Consider the following 17,122-nt stretch of genomic DNA (forward strand, 5'->3'; position numbering starts at 1 on the left):
CTCTCAATTGTACAGTTAATGGGATATCACTTAACATCTGAGTGTGGTAAACAAATACAGCTGCATCATTAGTCACTTCCCAGCACAAGGTCAACCCGAACAGAGAGTAGTCTAGTGTATTGTGAGATGCATCCCTCCAATATAATAGTCTAATGTATTATAAGATGTATCCCTCCAATATAATAGCCTAGTGTATTGTGAGATGCATCCCTCCAATACAATAGTCTAATGTATTATAAGATGTATCCCTCCAATATAATAGTCTAATGTATTGTGAGATGCATCCTTTCAATATAATAGTCTAGTGTATTGTGAGATGTATCCCTCCAATATAATAGTCTAAAATGAAAGCTACGAAGCAATACTCATTAGGAGTAGCCTCTATCTGGAGTAGTAACACCCAGTTGTTTCGCTGTTTGACTGTTGAGCTCATTTACTACAACTGACCTGGCATAACTCGATGACTGATTGCAGTTGGAGTGTTTCGTCGTGAGATGCCTCGATCCCTGTCATCAGTTGATTGACTCGGCTCATAGTGCCACTGGTGCTCGACATGGGAGGTAGACGTCCAAACAGATGGTGCATCCCTCGAGCTCCGAGAGCATCCAGTAGTTCAGGTCTAAGACCACGAGCTTCTAGCAAAGCTAGAGGACAACAAATTGTGTCATCAACAACACTCTTCTTTAATTAATTAATTTATGAATTCATTTGCCCATCTGCGTCTGTCTGTCTGTCTGTCTATCCGTCTATCAGTCCGTCTGTCTGTCTATTCATCTGCTCATTTGTTTGTCTCTCTGTTTGTCTATCCATCTGTCTGTCTGTCCATCTGTCTGTCACTCTATTCATCTACCCATCTGTCTGTTTATTCATTGCCCATTTGTTTGTTTCTCTGTTTGTCTATCCATCTGTCTATTTGTTTGCCTCTCTGTCTGTCTATCCACCTGTCTGTCTCTCTGTCTGTCTATCCACCTGTCTGTCTCTCTGTCTGTCTCTCTATCAGTCCACCTGTCTGTCTATTCATCTGCCTATTAGTTTGCTTCTCTGTCTGTCTATCCACCTGTCTGTCTCTCTATCTGTCCACCTGTCTGTCTCTCTATCTGTCCATCTGTCTGTCTATTCATCTGTCCATCTGTCTCTATTCATCTGCCTATTAGTTTGCTTCTCTGTCTGTCTATCCACCTGCCTGTCTCTCTATCTGTCCACCTCTCTGTCCCTCTGTCTGTCTCTCTATCTGTCCACCTGTCTGTCTCTCTATCTGTCCATCTGTCTGTCTCTCTATCTGTCCATCTGTCTGTCTTTCTATCTGTCCATCTGTCTGTCTATTCATCTGTCCATCTGTCTCTATTCATCTGTCCATCTGTCTCTATTCATCTGCCTATTAGTTTGCTTCTCTATCTGTCTATCCACCTGTCTGTCTCTCTATCTGTCCACCTCTCTGTCCCTCTGTCTGTCACTCTATCTGTCCACCTGTCTGTCTCTCTATCTGTCTCTCTATCTGTCCATCTGTCTGTCTTTCTATCTGTCCATCTGTCTGTCTATTCATCTGTCCATCTGTCTGTCTATTCATCTGTCCATCTGTCTGTCTATTCATCTGTCCATCTGTCTGTCTATTCATCTGCCCATTAGCTTGCCTCTCTGTCTGTCTATCCACCTGTCTGTCTCTCTATCTGTCCATCTATTCATCTGTCCATCTGTCTCTATTCATCTGCCTATTAGTTTGCTTCTCTGTCTGTCTATCCACCTGTCTGCCTCTCTACCCGTCCATCCATCTGTCTCTATTCATCCATCCATTTGTCTGTCTCTCTGTCTGTCTATTCATCTGTCTGTCTATTCATCTGTTGTCTGTCTCTCAAATCCATTTATTTTTAACCTTGAAATCTAGTACACCACAGCTACGCAAAACTAATGACTGTCCATCCATCCATCCATCCATCCCTATAACTCACACCAATGCAAACTACACAATGATGTCCATCGACCACAAACAAGTCACCAACAAGTAAAGCTAGAACCAACAGAGAACTAACATGATTTCTACACAGGCCAGTGTGTCCTTACCTACATCAATCAAGTAAACCTAAGCGACTATCTTACCGTGAAGTTGAACCAAGTCACCACCTTCATCTGTCATTGCGGAAGCACTAGCAGACTGGCTCGTCTCCATAGACGTCTCAGTCGACTGACTGTCCATCATTGCTATGCGTCGGCTCTCAGACCATCCTACATACACAACAAGCATGACATACATGTGTAACATACATGAGTAAGTGTTTGCTATACCAAGATGATCAGTTGATGAACTCGGTTGATCAGTGATGCCAGTTGATGAGAGAAGCTCGGCACCTGGGTTGGCAGCTTGATCAGCTGCCAACCCTTGACTGTAAGTGACAGTCAATGCTCACAATTAATTAATTAATTTGAATAATTTAAATCAAATGTCAATTTATTTTGTTAATTAATTAATTAATTTATTCAAATCAAATGTCAATTTATTAATTTTGTATAATAAATCAAATGTCAATTTATTAATTTTGTATAATTAATTAATTAATTCAAATCAAATGTCAATTTATTAATTTTGTTAATTAATTAATTTTCCATTTACACATGTTAATTAATTAATTAATTTAAAATAACAGAAACATGCAAAAAAAATAATTAGTTAATTAATTTATAACTGATATGGAACCCACCAACAGCTAGTTGAGCACCCCGTGTCTTTAGTAGTTACTGTTGCTGACAGCTGTGAGCCTTTCTTTGGCTCAGAATCAGCTTTGTCAGCTTCTGCAGTCGATTTACCACGTCTCCTCTTTGATAGACTTCGGAGTCTGGACCTCAACGAGTGAAATTCACCGGCTGGAGTCTTACTGTCTGCACTCTTACTGTCTGCACTCTTACTGTCTGCACTCTCTTCTTGAGATTTAGAACTGGACTGGCCTAAACAACAATGAAAAATAATTGTGCTTGTGTGTGTGTGTGTGTGTGTGTGTGTGTGTGTGTGTGTGTGTTTGTGTGTGTGTGTGTGTGTGTGTGTGTGTGTGTGTGTGTGTGCGTGTATGTGTGTGTGTGTGTGTGTGTGTGTGTGTGATCGCCTCACCAGCTGGTTGTTCACCAGCAGATGGTTTGCCCTCTGACTTACTCTTTGACTGACCCGTGATGCTAATGCTTGTGCTAACACTAGCTACCTCGCTCTTATAAGAAACACTTGTCAACAAGTCCTGAGAAAGGTTCTTGCCTGTTACTATAACAATAACAACAAGGTAGATCAAGACTCAGACGTATAATTCAAGTTGTGTGTGTGTGTGTGTGTGTGTGTGTGTGTGTGTGTGTGTGTGTGTGTGTGTGTGTGTGTGTGTGTGTGTGTGTGTGTGTGTGTGTGTGTGTGTGTGTGTTCAAACGCTATTCAACAATATTTACCTTTACTTTTCTGTTTTCCGGATGATTTCCAAGCAACCGTTGACTTCCCGCCTTTCACAGTCTTGTGTTTCGTCCCTTGAACACTCGCTGCTTGCGCTTTTGTTTGAGCCCTAAATTGCTTACTCAACGGTACCGCCTGAAACTCTTCCTCGGATGATAAATCCTGCCCTTGTACTACAGGATCAGCAACCGTAGATGTGCGCTTCCGTTTACCACCAAACTTTGAGGAACCGCTTTCACGCTTAGTTCTGTGAGACAATAAGGACACATTATGAGAATAACAGCGATGTATAGAACATTGTCTGATGACTCTATGGAGGACAGTTAGATTTATAAATATGACGTGCCAGCAAGTGTGTATGGCTGCATACATACAGTATACACAAGCAACAGTGTGTGTGTGTGTGTGTGTGTGTGTGTGTGTGTGTGTGTGTGTGTGTGTGTGTGTGTGTGTGTGTGTGTGTGTGTGTGTGTGTGTGTGTGTGTGTGTGTGTGTGTTGCTTCCTTGGCTTTCTGCTCTGCGTTTCTGGAGAGCTAGAAGAGCCACACAATCTCTTCTAACCATTACACGTCTGTGCCTAGTCTTTAGTGTTAGACGACTAAAGCAAAAATGGTGAGTAAAAATGTGCATATTGAACAGCCATCTCACTATTAATGGTCCTACACTTCCTTCCCTTTGGAAACTAAGAAAATTCCAGCAACACTGAAAAATGTCTTCAGCTGCTAGTACAGTGTTTCCACTGTAAACCAACAAATATTTGGCAGCGAAAAATCTCAGTACCTCCTGAAAATTCCGTTTTTTAGACAGATGACAGAGGGACAGACAGACAGAGAGATGATAGACAGACAGACAAAGAGACAGATGGATAGACAGATGACAGACAAATAGACAGACAGACAAATAGACAGACAGACAAACAGACAAACAAACAGACGGACAAACAGACAAATAGAGACAGACAGACAGACTGATGACAGACAGGCAGACAAACAGACAGATGACAGATAGGCAGACAAATAGACAAACAGACAGATTATTTTATTGTTACAGATCCTCTACTTGTACACATCCTAAACTTCTATAATGAACCAGTCCTTCACAGCAAAATACTTTAGTGGACAGACAGATGACAGACAGGCAGACAAATAGACAGACAGACAGACAGACAGACAGATGACAGACGAACAGACAAAAAGACAAACAGACAGATGACAGACAGGCAGACAGACAGACAGACAGACAGACAGACAAATAGACAGACAGACAGACAAATAGACAGACAGACAGACAAATAGACAGACAGACAGACAAATAGACAGACAGACAGACAAATAGACAGACAGACAGACATACAGACAAATAGACAGACATACAGACAAATAGACAGACAAAAAAATAGACAGACAGACAGACAAATAGACAGACAGACAGACAAATAGACAGACAGACAAATAGACAGACAGACAGACAAATAGACAGAGACAGACAGACAGACAGACAAATAGACAGACAGACAAATAGACAGACAGACAGACAAATAGACAGACAGACAGATAAATAGACAGACAGACAGACAAATAGACAGAGACAGACAAATAGACAGACAGACAGACAAATAGACAGACAGACAGACAAATAGACAGACAGACAAATAGACAGACAGACAGACAAATAGACAGACAGACAGACAAATAGACAGACAGACAGACAAATAGACAGACAGACAGACAAATAGACAGACAGACAGACAAATAGACAGACAGACAGACAAATAGACAGACAGACAGATAAATAGACAGACAGACAGACAAATAGACAGAGACAGACAAATAGACAGACAGACAGACAAATAGACAGACAGACAGATGACAGACGAACAGACAAACAAACAGATGACAGACAAATAGACAAGCAGACAGACAAATAGACAAACAAACAGACAAATAGACAGACAGACAGATGACAGATGGACAAATAGAGAGACAGACAAATAGACAGACAGACAGACAAACACACCCTTGGACACACACATTAAATTGACAACTTTCACAAAATTTAGGTAGAGATTTAATTTACGTACCTCATTGGCCAGACAGAAATTAACAAAAAATATATCGCCACCAAAAATTTCTAGGTTCACAGTACCCACTTAATTAATTAACTTAAAGCATCAGAAACTGTCTCGTTTTGTTCGTCTTCTCAGTGTGACCTTCACTCATCTGATCAAACTGCACATAATCGATGTCGTGTACCTCTCATCTACAACTCTAATCCATGAAAACAAAAAGGAGAATAGAAATGATACTAAGTGTTTTAGTTGACTGCATGGCATCGTGTAGACTGAACGTAAGCTAGAGTGACACGAAAGTGTGTGTACACTGTCTTTTGTGGTGAAAGCAGCGACACATAAAATCATGAAATCTTTTGTGATAGTGTTAACTATTTAGTGAAACATCTATTTGCCATTAATGGATTAATCCGAGATTAAAATCTGATTAAATTCATAGATAAGTTTTGTACACAGACAAACAGACAGACAGACAAACGACAGACAGAAAACTGACAGACAAACAGACAGACAGACAAAAAAATGACAGACAAACAGACAGACAGACAGAAAAATGACAGACAAACAGACAGACAGACAGGAAGACTTCAGCTCTCAGTGGACAGTCATAAACATTTAGAGACAGACACCATAGGTCCCTTTCTTCTAGTCATAATGTGTATGTGTATTTAGTGCGTATATAGTGTGCAGTGTAGTTTTACCAGTTTTCATGTATGTACTAGATGTAATAGACACGTAGGTTAGCTATTGCTTTGGTGCTATAGTTCATTTATGAAAAATATATGTATTGACAGACAGACAGACAGACAGACAGACAGACGCACACACACACACGCTATCACTCCCCACACATACAATCACCCATTGATCTTCACGCACAAACAATTAACTCATACACACAATGGCTTCAACAAGTAGCGCACAGTCTGGTGAGCAACTTGTACCACCCAATAACCGCTCAACGACTCACACTTTGACGCTCGGCTCGTCGTCCGCCTCCTTGTCACCAAATCTCTCAATCAACCTTCAAAAACCCAACGAAACCAACTCAGGACAACAAAAATCGAACGCGTTTAACACGACACGACACTACCGACACCGACAGCGACACAAATCGACATAGAGTGAGACGCATGCTTCAGAGTTGTGAGAGAAATGGGGACCTGCCTACCGTTTCGACCGTCTCAACGTCCCTTGCACGTTCACTGGTGGGTCCTGACGAGGTCGAGTCGACATCGCATGCCTGTCAGAGGTGTTTGGAGTTGTTTGGAGAGCGATTCGTCCCTTGAATAAGCGGAACAGAGACGCACTACTAGCAGACAAGAGTCTAGCCTCTTCTAGCTTTTATGGTCCCTCTTAACGCGCGCCCCTAACCTGCGCGCGTTAAGGGGACTCTGTACGTGTTTACTACATGCGCCCGCTTGGCCTACCTCGATCGGCTTGTTGGTGGAACGGAAAGTGGGTCGTGCACGCGGTCTCTTTCGGTGAAATGATCTACACCTGCTCGACTCGGATTGATATTGAGTTGTGTGATACGTGCCTAGCAACGACGGTTAGATTTAGCACATGTGACGCGTTTAGCGAGTTGTTGGCGGTTACAGTAGAGCCGTCTGACTGTCTATTTTAGTAAACGGGTACACACGCCACTGTACAGTCTATAGGCGGCTAGACGGGAGGGTCCTTGGGGTTAGGACCCCTCCTCTGCAACGACACGCCCATTGCAGTGAAAATATAAATTGAGGGCTTCTATTCTCTAAAAGACGAGTTCTAACCACTGTAACCAAAGTGAACGTACCTTATTGTTTTGATGGATAGTTAATTATATATATATATATTATTTTATTATATTTTTAGAAACTAACCCAAAACCAACCCAAACCCCCACTCTACAAAAAGTCTAGAACGTCATCAGAGCAATCTACAGACACACTCTCTAGAATTATCTTTGCATTATACAACCAGAGTTTAATAGAAAGCCGTTGGTGGAAATAGAACGTGGCCTGGCTCATTGTGAGGTGACTGTGGAATTTTGTTCTTCTGCAGATTGATTTTAAAATCTGGAGACTAGACGGCGACCATAAGCCCAGACTTGCAACAACTAGTGGATAAAACACTTCTCCATTCTCACTAACAATGTCTTTATATGAGCTGTCTTTCTCTCTTTCTCCAACTTCTGCTGCAACCCCTGCTTGAAAAGCTGCCTTTACCATATATGTTGGTTGGAGAGAATTTCTTACTGTGATGTCAAAGTAAGTCGGTCGCCCTATATATATATATATATATATATATATATATATATATATATACAGACCAAAACGTGCTTCTGGCAAGCCACTGCATCTTGTTCTGCTTTTCTACTTGTTGCTATTACTAGCCCCAGTGGATAGAAGGCATTTCAAGACGAGAGAGTGGATCTGGGCATGCACATCCCTTATTCACTTTAATCTATTCCACGTGCAGGTTTCTCTTTTGAGTCATCACTGTTATCAGTGGACATGCCATCATATATATATATATATATATATATATATATATATATATATATATATATATGTCATACAGAGTATGGGCTGCACATAGTCTGGAGGTGTTGAGATCAATTGTAAAGAAGTCTCTTCTATCATCTGGCTTGTCTCTGGGCCAAGCTTCCAGGCAATTTCATGAACAGTTATCTGTTCGTTTGTGGTAGTATAACTCAAGACTGATTAGTGACTATCTACTTAATTATTATGACTTAGACTCTTTGTGCTTCCATCCTTAGGGCGGATATGTGTTATTTGTGTTATCTGTATTATATACAAATATATGTGTGTCACTCAAAAATATATGTATATATATATATATATATATATATATATCAATTCTAAACTAATATACACATAATTATCTACTGAATATGCAGGAGATTAACCCTAAACAGATGGAAGTGAGTTTACTGGTTTCGTAGGTCATATACACATTTAGCCGTTTTGGGGCGTGGCTAATGATACAACCGAAAAATAATTTCTGTATCGCGTCTGGTAGGATGCGCAGTAATAGTCGGGACACCAAGGATATATTTTGTAACGCGAATTTTAGAGACACGCACTTTCAAAACATTAGCACAGTCGTATGAATCTATGTGTGTACAGTACTACAGTACTGTAGTAGCACCTCTACATATAGTTTAGGCCCACTCACATCCATACCCTAGCTTCCACCATGTCCATAGCCACATATCCGAAGCATAAAAAACCTTACATCGCAATCTGTTTCCATGATTCCTAGAATGACACTATTGCTTTCGCAGCTGACTTGTAAGCTATGCCATCATCTACATACACTCTTCGCTGTTCGCTGCACGTGACTAATTAATTAAACGCATCCGCTTTACTTTGTATTGGGTCAACATCTGAAAAGCGTCAGGCTCACGTGAGTCTGGGGACGTGGCTATACGGGTCTGTCGACTTTTTTCCGTCTTGACCTTACGAAAGCCTTAGTAGCCGCAGAGCATTGGACTCAAAGGTTAGACATAGCGCTTGCAAGTGTAAATTTGGTCACATCATTTCAAAATTAAGTTTGCTAGGTAGTTACCTGTGGATACAGTACGTATTCTTGTTTTCGTACTCTAGCTAGAGCAATGTCGGCAAGCGATGAGCCCCTGCAGAGACGTCTGAAAGACAATTACGTTTATCTCATCAATCATCTTCTCGTGAAAGATTGTCTAGATGAACTGTTCGAGAAAGGTGTCGTCAACGAGGAAGAAAGCGATGAGCTGCGAGAGCTGAGCGACCTAGAGAGTGCGAGGCGTTTTGTGGATCGTCTTAAGCGCAAAGGAGAGGAAGTCATCTCCAATTTCCTCGAGATTATCAAGCGCAAGCAAACGTTTATCTACGACCATCTGATGGCCAAGGGTGAAGGTCAAAATGGTCGACATGGTCAAGTGGCAGCTGGAGGAGACCCTCGGACGGTCGGAGGGGATCAGACTAGTGAGTCTACATCTGGAGGTGATAGCAGTGGTCTGGACATGAAAGCCATTGTTACAATCAAACAGATGAAAGCGGTATATTCCTATACTAAATCTGCATGCGATTGTGCGATCTGAATCATGCATGCTGGATGTATGTGATAGCTTGCCATAATCACAATGACATATGGTCTAGCATAGACACATATGAGGTGTGTGTGTGAGTGTGTGTGTGTGTGTGTGTGTGTGTGTGTGTGTGTGTGTGTGTGTGTGTGTGTGTGTGTGTGTGTGTGTGTGTGTGTGTGTGTGTGTGTGTGTGTGTGTGTGTGTGTGTGTGTGTGTGTGTGTGTGTGTGTGTGTGTGTGTGTGTGTGTGTGTGTGTGTGTGTGTGTGTGTGTGTGTGTGTGTGTGTGTGTGTGTGTGTGTGTGTGTGTGTGTGTGTGTGTGTGTGTGTGTGTGTGTGTTACTGTGTGTGTGTGTGTGTGTGTGTGTGTGTGTGTGTGTGTGTGTGTGTGTGTGTGTGTGTGTGTGTGTGTGTGTGTTACTGTGTGTGTTACTGTGTGTGTGTGTTACTGTGTGTGTTACTGTGTGTGTTACTGTGTGTGTGTGTGTGTGTGTGTGTGTGCGTGTGCGTGTGCACGCGTGTGTGTTACTGTGTGTGTGTGTGTGTGTGTGTGTGTGTGTGTGTGTGTGTGTGTGTGTGTTACTGTGTGTGTGTGTGTGTGTGTGTGTGTGTGTGTGTGTGTGTGTGTGTGTGTGTGTGTGTGTGTGTGTGTGTGTGTGTTACTGTGTGTGTGTGTGTGTGTGTGTGTGTGTGTGTGTGTGTGTGTGTGTGTGTGTGTTACTGTGTGTGTGTGTGTGTGAGTGTGTGTGTGTGCGCGTGTGTTACTGTGTGTGTGTGTTTGAAATTTTCAATATCCAGAATTATAATTTTGCATTTTAAGTTTTCAGTGTGGTCACATGCTACAGTTATGCTGTCGCCAATTTTGTAAACTGTAATACTTTGTTGCAGGTTGCTAAGGCTGTAAGACACAAATGGCAGGACATTGGAATTGATCTTGATCTAGATATAAATGATCTTGAGGATCTTAGTGGTGACAAATACACTCGCTGCTTGTCAGTGTTGAAAATGTGGAAGGATTCAAACTTGACAACAGCTACAGTAGAGAAGCTGGTGGCTGTGGGTAGGAAGGCGGAAGTTTATGGAGCAGTCGTGAGGGCGTTGCAAGAACAGTCAAAGGACACTTAGTTCTTCACTTCACACGCTGGACTTGAATTTTACTGCATGCAACAGCATTTGCTGTATTTTTAGCTAGCTAGCAACTCAATGAAGATGCTGTTGCTACAATCAAATTTGTAGTAGTGGGTTGGTGCTGCGTAGTGATTTTAGTTCTTTTAGATAAATCTGAAGGCTTTATAAAAAATTTTTTAGTTGATTGATTCATCTGATCGCGTTGATATCCAGAGTGGGTTGGAGTAGATCGATCATAAATATTCTTGTTTTTATACTGATTGCAAAGTTTGTAAGCAGCAATCTGACTTATCTAAGAAACAGATCTATTGGCATTACTTACGTTAATTTTTTTACACATTTTAAATGTTTGGGTTTGTCACGTGACCAGCGCGTCGATAATTTGGTACACTCCTACTGATCGCATCATCGCTTTTAGCTCGTGTAGACATTGTAGGGTGTTGTGTACACGTATGGATCGAGGTGGTCGCTCTAATGAAGCGGAAGTATCTGCACAACAGATGAAAGCTGTACGTTGCTGGTAAATATTAATCTATTGCACATCTAGTGTACAAATCTACAAAATATGCACCATAACTAGACACACATTCTGTAAAGAATTGATGTATTTCATTTTTGTTAATACAACATGCCACTGCACCAAGCATGATACGTAATATGTCCCCATTGGAATTGTGTAGTCTCGCGTGGTCAGACCATTGGTGTACGCCGGGCGAATAAGGCGCGAGAGCAGGAAATATTGTACACTGTACAGTACAATAATTATTGATATAGTACAATCTTGTACTACAATTATAGGACAGTTTGTTTCTCATTACTTACAGACACCGTATTTAATTTGTTGTGTTACTTGCCTGTGCTGCTTCATTATTTGTTGCAGTAGCTATGTATGTATTTACATGTATTCATGTGCAGGTTGCAAAGAAATGTGGAGACAAATGGCACGACTTTGGAGTGTATCTAGAAATTGACATGGGTGAACTGGACGACATTCGAGAGAAACACAGAGACAGTCTGTCTGATCGTCTCTTCGAGGTTCTTCATAGTTGGAGTCTTCGTGAAGGACGAAAAGCCACCGTTGGAAAACTGATTGATATCTCTGGTAAAGTACAAGTTAAAGGAGCAGTTATCACTGCTTTATAATTGGAGCCATAGCGACTTTAGAAAATGGTGGAAATGTGCTGATGCATTTAGAGCTTCAATTTTACTGCTTTTTACATGGCAAACATTCTGCTGTATTTTAAAGGTTTGATTGGCTTGCAACTTTATCATGACTGAAGTTGTATTAGTAATTTACTACTTTTGCAGTCTGATATGTTGCATCTTGAGTGACCATGCAGTGTAGAAAATAGACCGTAAAATCAAGATTTATACAGCAATAGAATAACTTGGGGTAGAAATAGATTAGCCATTTTTTGTGTATAGCATAATAGGCATGAGTAGACGTTACAATTCACATTTTATGGGACTGGGTGTTAACTTAATAAATAAATAAATAAATAATAAGTAAGTGCATAAGTAAGTAAATAAATAAATAAATAACAAATAAATAAATAATAAATGAATAAGTAAGTAAATAAATAAATAAATAATGAATAAGTAAATAAGTAAATAAATAAATAAACAAATAAATAAGTAAATAAATAAATAGTAAGTCAATAAGTAAGTAAATAAATAAATAATGAATAAGTGAATAAGTAAATAAATAAATAAACAAATAAATAAGTAAATAAATAAATAGTAAGTCAATAAGTAAGTAAATAAATAAATAATGAATAAGTGAATAAGTAAATAAATAAATAATAAGTAAGTGAATAAGTAAATAGATAAATAAATAAATAAACAAATAAATAGATAAATAAATAAATAAATAATAAGTAAGTGAATAAATAAATAAATCTATTTATTTGTTTAATTAATTGATTAATTAATTATATAAATAAATACTAACTAAATAAATAAATATAATTTTAAAAATATATCTACTATAAATAATTTTTTAAATTAATAAAGTTTGTCTTAAGCAGCTTTTCTTGTAATTTCTTGAATAAAATTTGGTCATAACGTCCCAGTGTTGACCTCAAACTATGAAGTACACCATGTCAACAGTAATCCGTATCCATATGTTTCAAGTTACCATATAACCGGTTATTTCTGCGGTCTTAAATTTCTGGAATTGAGAATCTAGACAAGAATTTTAATTACTGCGAATTAAATTTCTGCATTCTAACCAGAAAGACATTTACTGGTACACACATGCAACTTCCTGGAACTCCGAGGATAGGCCTAAATATTTGCAAATTTTATTTGTGCGCTTTGTGATTTCTTTGTCTTTTCCTGTTGAACAAAAAAGCATCAATTAGCAATATGCTGTTTAATTTGAGTGATAAAATATGCACTAGTGTCAATTACCATTCAGTATAAAATCAGACTACCACAGTGACACTATAAAAAGGCAGCAGCCACAAATCATACAACAATCCTAGGGATAACAGGCACATTTTGAATTATGATGAAACAAATATTCGACCATACAGTGTGACAGCCATCAAGACTGGATTCTTTCCCGGTTGGAAACGACTCGTCAAATTATATGGATTGTTAAAAGCAAAATCACTCGGTGGTAGTAGATTCCTGTTGCCAGTCACAATCATGGGGAATACAGTGGCATCATCATGGTCGCTAACTATTTCCACAAAACTGAATGCCGTACTAGCTTCATATACTGGCTCCCCACATGATGACAAGCTGCCATTAGCACACTTGGTAAGCATGCAGGCATGCATGAGATAGTCGTTTGGTTTTGATTTATCAATTCCAATGAATACTCCGAATGCATAAAATTCATTGTCTGATAATCGACTGTACTTGGTCTCACAACAAAATTCCTTGGTACACGCTAGAGCCCTACCGTCTTTGCCAATTAATGGATGAAACACATACCGAGGCTGATTAGTTGGTAAAGGTCCAAGAACAGCATCCGGGTGATATCCGTCATATACATTATAGCCATCTGATGGCACAGAGTTGACATCGTCGGGATTAATGGGAACTCTTGCAACAAGCAGAGTGTCGATGTTTTCCGCATAACTCGCGAATGATTTCAGTGCATGACCAGCCGAGTAGATGCCACTTCCTGTAAATCCAAGTAATGGAAGGTGATTATTGGCCGCCAATACATTGACAGACATAACACGAGACCAAGCTTGTTGGACTTCTGTTGCAGCGAGATGAGGAAACTGATTGATCCATGCAGTTGGAAACACGATGTTCGCCACACTGTAGTTTTTCACCAACTCAATAGCAGGCTGCTTGAATAGAATATCAAAACACGTAAACATGCCAAAATAAACACCAAATGACGTCGTGAAAGTTGCATAATTAACACTGTCGGGTACATCAAAAGCTTTTTCAAAGTAGAGATGTCGTTTGTGATACTTGGCTAGCAGACGACCGTCGCTGTCAATAGCAACGTCTGTATTGTATTGCTTTCGTTCATCTGCTGTGATCCGACAGTTAATATCAACAAGAGGATGACATGGCTGCACGTCTCCCATGTTGAACACTATTGCAATGTCATGCTGTTTAGCCAGACAGCTCATTCGTTGAAGTATAGGCCGATCATTGAATGCGGACTGCTCGCATGGATTAATGTTTTGTTTCTTGATGACGTCATCAGTCGGAATGTTCTCCAAATATGGAAGACTCGATTCTCGGTCCAACAGAAAACCGTACAATCCGTCTTCGGGAAATGCAATAATTTGCGCGTGCTGGGCGCGAGCTTCTCCGATTTTGATTTCGTACTTATCCACGTTTTTCATCATTGCCTTTTGAGCGTCTGCCACGCTGAGTGACCCGTATGGAGGCATAATGGTGGTGCTTTCCACAACTGCAGCAATATAATAACCATTGAAAGACGACGACGAGGGAACAAGAATGAAAACAAAAGTAAGAAATGTCGTCCACAGCATGCCTTATCCGGGATACAACAACTTGCCACTCGGAGCACGTGACCGTTGTTCTAATCAAAATGATCAAGCAAATGCACTAAAGTAACTCATTTTCTGAAGTACTGCTGGTATCCAAATTTTTTAAAACGTTCAACGTTATTTCTAACCTAAGCGTTGTCCACAATCACAAGACAGGAAAACATACGGGCATCATATTGGCAAGAGTAATACCCCGGATATCATTTGTTTTGCGCGGTAGAAAGATGGATGAGTCAAATGAGTTTTCATCTCGAATGCTTTACTCTGCGCAACTACTGGGCTATCATCCTCTCTGCCCGATGCGCGAATGTCAGTAAATCAGTATTTATTCGTTTTGTAGGAACATGTCTGAGTGTCATTCTCTTCAGTTGGTTTTGTTGGCTACGTTGAAGAGGCTTTGGAGTCTTTGAGAGAAGCTACCGAGGAGGAGGTCGGATAGCGTGATTTATGTATGGCTTCTAGTTGTGATATGTACTTTCTTGATGACAGTTTGATAAGATGAGTGATGAATTTAAATGTCAACTACGAGAGGTATCAATACAATTTCCTAATTAATTAATTAATTAAGTTTACTTTAAAATTTAAGTTGCCTAATTGATTAAATGTATTTCTGTATTGGATTGTACACTGGCATTTTGTAATGGAGCCCACACAGGTCTGTTGGAATTTTTGGAATTTTAAAATCAGGTTTAGTAATAATAGCTCTCATTCGTATATTCTTAAGTGAGCTGAAGAGGCACAACTTGGGTGACATGACTTTGGCACACGTGGATACTATAGCAGTTTAACTCTCAGAGTCTCTGTACTAAGCTATTATCTCAAGCAACACACTCAAAGAGCAGTGTCTCTTGATCCGATCATGAAGTATCCTGGTTGTAGCAGTTGAGTCTGCAACAACAGTGAACACAATTTTATGATAACTTGTTGTGTTTACATTGTAATGCAGAATTGAGCCAGTAGGTTATTCAAGCCAACATAAACAAACATAGGCTTGAGGGTCGAGTTGGTCACGTCCTCCAACGAAACGAAAGATGTTTAAACATGGTATTTAGTGCATTACTAGACACCACACCTAAGCATACAAACAAGTTGTTTCAGCACTTGCAACATGTAATTCTAATTTAATTAGTTTAATGGATTTTGATCAAACGTTTTACGTATTCATTGATGCTTTAATTAAAATTCAGATGAAACTGTCCAGTTAGTCGAATTTTGTCACTTAATGATCTTGTGTATGTTTTTGTTTCATGACGTTTCTGATTTCACAGTAATCCATAATCTATATTAGTGTATCATGTGCAGGGTATGAAATCATTGTCCAGTTATGTTATGCAAGTTGTTTACAAGACTTTGGGCAAGTTAGAGGTTTAGTGGTGAAAAGTACAGGTTACCACCACTCTATTTAATGAACGTCTGCATTTAGTCTGCAGCTCTTCACAACATGTGTATTCCTAGCACAGTAGCTCTCTCTGAAGACAAGGTGACTAAGCAATGTTATATGCACTACATAGTGAAGCAGTGAGAGCTCTCTTTACTCAATTCAGGTTGATTCTCGTTGGCTCAGTTGCACAGACGCTGATCAAAGAAAAGTTGAAAAGAAACTTTGTGAGGTTCCAGAGAGACTCAAAGCAGTGAGTGCTGTAGACTATCTGTAGCATCTAATTACCTGAGGCGTGAAACGCTAGGCCCTAAGGGTACAGTAGTGAAGACGGTCACGTGATCTACCTATGACCGACTAGACTACTTGCTCCGCCTACTGCATAACACGTGACCAAATAAATAACGAAACTTATTTTTTAGTTGGTGGTACCAACAAGTCTGACTCGTGTGTTATTTGCAGTTGAAGTTTATGAACGAAAAATTAAAGCAGGAACTTCAAGATTTAGAGTCAGCTCAGTCATTAGTGAGATTTTTCCTGGCATGACCATCCACGTCACATATACAGTTGATTCGCTGATATAGCTAGAAAAAAGGTTACAAACAAATCTGGCAATTCAAGAAATGGTTCGAAAGCAAGGCGGTAATGATCAAAACAACTATGCTGCTGAAGTCTAATAAAGTCACGTGACTCTTATTATAGTGGTATCTTTTGTTGAGTCGACTGCCTATAATATGCAGCAATTGGAGGAACTGGGTGACAAGCTGAAGCTACTGCAAGATCAGACCGAGTAGAATCTATAAATTTGGTAGCGACAACTGATTATCTACAACAAACCCTTTAATTAATTTGTTATTAACACAAATACCGTGACTAATATATAAATTAGTATTATGTAGCCAGTCTTCTCCCCTCTTTGAATTAAACACCGCTCATTCTCTTGCCAAAAATTAATTAATTTAGCTAGACCAAATTACCAGTGTTTTTGTACATAATGAACGCAGTTCATCTCATTGCGACAGATGACCATTCAAACGTGCACTTCTGGGTAGGGGCGAAGTTGTTCTAATT

At 39.8% G+C, this 17,122-nt stretch overlaps 4 protein-coding genes across 6 annotated transcripts in view; 2 read left to right on the forward strand and 2 right to left on the reverse strand.

Moving 5' to 3' along the window:
- The window catches only part of LOC134196367 (E3 ubiquitin-protein ligase TRIP12-like), a 41,479-nt gene extending 34,364 nt beyond the window's left edge, over nucleotides 1–7,115 (reverse strand). The window contains exons 1-9 of one of the 3 annotated variants that reach the window (XM_062665472.1): nucleotides 6,917–7,115; nucleotides 6,658–6,795; nucleotides 6,457–6,510; nucleotides 3,418–3,665; nucleotides 3,098–3,241; nucleotides 2,694–2,937; nucleotides 2,281–2,378; nucleotides 2,095–2,220; nucleotides 448–644 (exon numbers count right to left, since the gene is read on the reverse strand). In XM_062665472.1, coding sequence (XP_062521456.1) covers nucleotides 448–644; nucleotides 2,095–2,220; nucleotides 2,281–2,378; nucleotides 2,694–2,937; nucleotides 3,098–3,241; nucleotides 3,418–3,665; nucleotides 6,457–6,510; nucleotides 6,658–6,722 — 1,176 coding nt within the window. In that variant the 5' untranslated portion in view covers nucleotides 6,723–6,795; nucleotides 6,917–7,115. Of the gene's footprint in view, nucleotides 1–447; nucleotides 645–2,094; nucleotides 2,221–2,280; nucleotides 2,379–2,693; nucleotides 2,938–3,097; nucleotides 3,242–3,417; nucleotides 3,666–6,456; nucleotides 6,511–6,657; nucleotides 6,827–6,916 lie in introns of those variants that run through there. The other 2 variants (XM_062665473.1, XM_062665471.1) reach the window with 2 other exon arrangements.
- A 1,791-nt stretch (nucleotides 7,116–8,906) lies between these two features.
- LOC134196369 (uncharacterized) lies at nucleotides 8,907–10,872 on the forward strand. The gene is made up of 3 exons (XM_062665475.1): nucleotides 8,907–8,990; nucleotides 9,098–9,528; nucleotides 10,445–10,872. Exons 2-3 carry the CDS (start codon nucleotides 9,106–9,108, stop codon nucleotides 10,679–10,681), a joined length of 660 nt encoding a protein of 219 aa, XP_062521459.1. The 5' UTR covers nucleotides 8,907–8,990; nucleotides 9,098–9,105; the 3' UTR covers nucleotides 10,682–10,872.
- Nucleotides 10,873–12,855: 1,983 nt separating this feature from the next.
- On the reverse strand, nucleotides 12,856–14,634 carry LOC134196239 (pantetheinase-like). The gene is made up of 2 exons (XM_062665323.1): nucleotides 13,097–14,634; nucleotides 12,856–13,021 (listed from the first exon to the last, which is right to left on the reverse strand). The coding sequence occupies exon 1, from the start codon at nucleotides 14,551–14,553 to the stop codon at nucleotides 13,192–13,194; it is 1,362 nt and encodes a 453-aa protein (XP_062521307.1). The 5' UTR covers nucleotides 14,554–14,634; the 3' UTR covers nucleotides 12,856–13,021; nucleotides 13,097–13,191.
- A 219-nt stretch (nucleotides 14,635–14,853) lies between these two features.
- LOC134196677 (uncharacterized) lies at nucleotides 14,854–17,005 on the forward strand. The gene is made up of 9 exons (XM_062665887.1): nucleotides 14,854–14,982; nucleotides 15,042–15,103; nucleotides 15,163–15,204; nucleotides 15,976–16,038; nucleotides 16,097–16,153; nucleotides 16,218–16,304; nucleotides 16,514–16,576; nucleotides 16,636–16,693; nucleotides 16,754–17,005. The coding sequence occupies exons 1-9, from the start codon at nucleotides 14,898–14,900 to the stop codon at nucleotides 16,843–16,845; spliced, it is 609 nt and encodes a 202-aa protein (XP_062521871.1). The 5' UTR covers nucleotides 14,854–14,897; the 3' UTR covers nucleotides 16,846–17,005.
- The last annotated feature ends 117 nt before the right edge of the window (nucleotides 17,006–17,122 follow it).

The sequence above is a fragment of the Corticium candelabrum genome, chromosome 21 (assembly GCF_963422355.1).
Source record: "Corticium candelabrum chromosome 21, ooCorCand1.1, whole genome shotgun sequence".
Classification (NCBI taxonomy): domain Eukaryota; kingdom Metazoa; phylum Porifera; class Homoscleromorpha; order Homosclerophorida; family Plakinidae; genus Corticium; species Corticium candelabrum.

Bases quoted from the DNA above. Each gene is read 5' to 3' on its own strand.
- LOC134196369 (XM_062665475.1), top strand. From the start codon at position 9,106: ATGTCGGCAAGCGATGAGCCCCTGCAGAGACGTCTGAAAGACAATTAC. The intron at 9,529-10,444 runs GTATATTCCTAT...ACTTTGTTGCAG, and splicing joins CAATCAAACAGATGAAAGCG to GTTGCTAAGGCTGTAAGACA.
- LOC134196239 (XM_062665323.1), bottom strand. From the start codon at position 14,553: ATGCCTCCATACGGGTCACTCAGCGTGGCAGACGCTCAAAAGGCAATG.
- LOC134196677 (XM_062665887.1), top strand. From the start codon at position 14,898: ATGGATGAGTCAAATGAGTTTTCATCTCGAATGCTTTACTCTGCGCAA. The intron at 14,983-15,041 runs GTCAGTAAATCA...CATTCTCTTCAG, and splicing joins TCTCTGCCCGATGCGCGAAT to TTGGTTTTGTTGGCTACGTT. The intron at 16,305-16,513 runs GTGAGTGCTGTA...TGTTATTTGCAG, and splicing joins TTCCAGAGAGACTCAAAGCA to TTGAAGTTTATGAACGAAAA.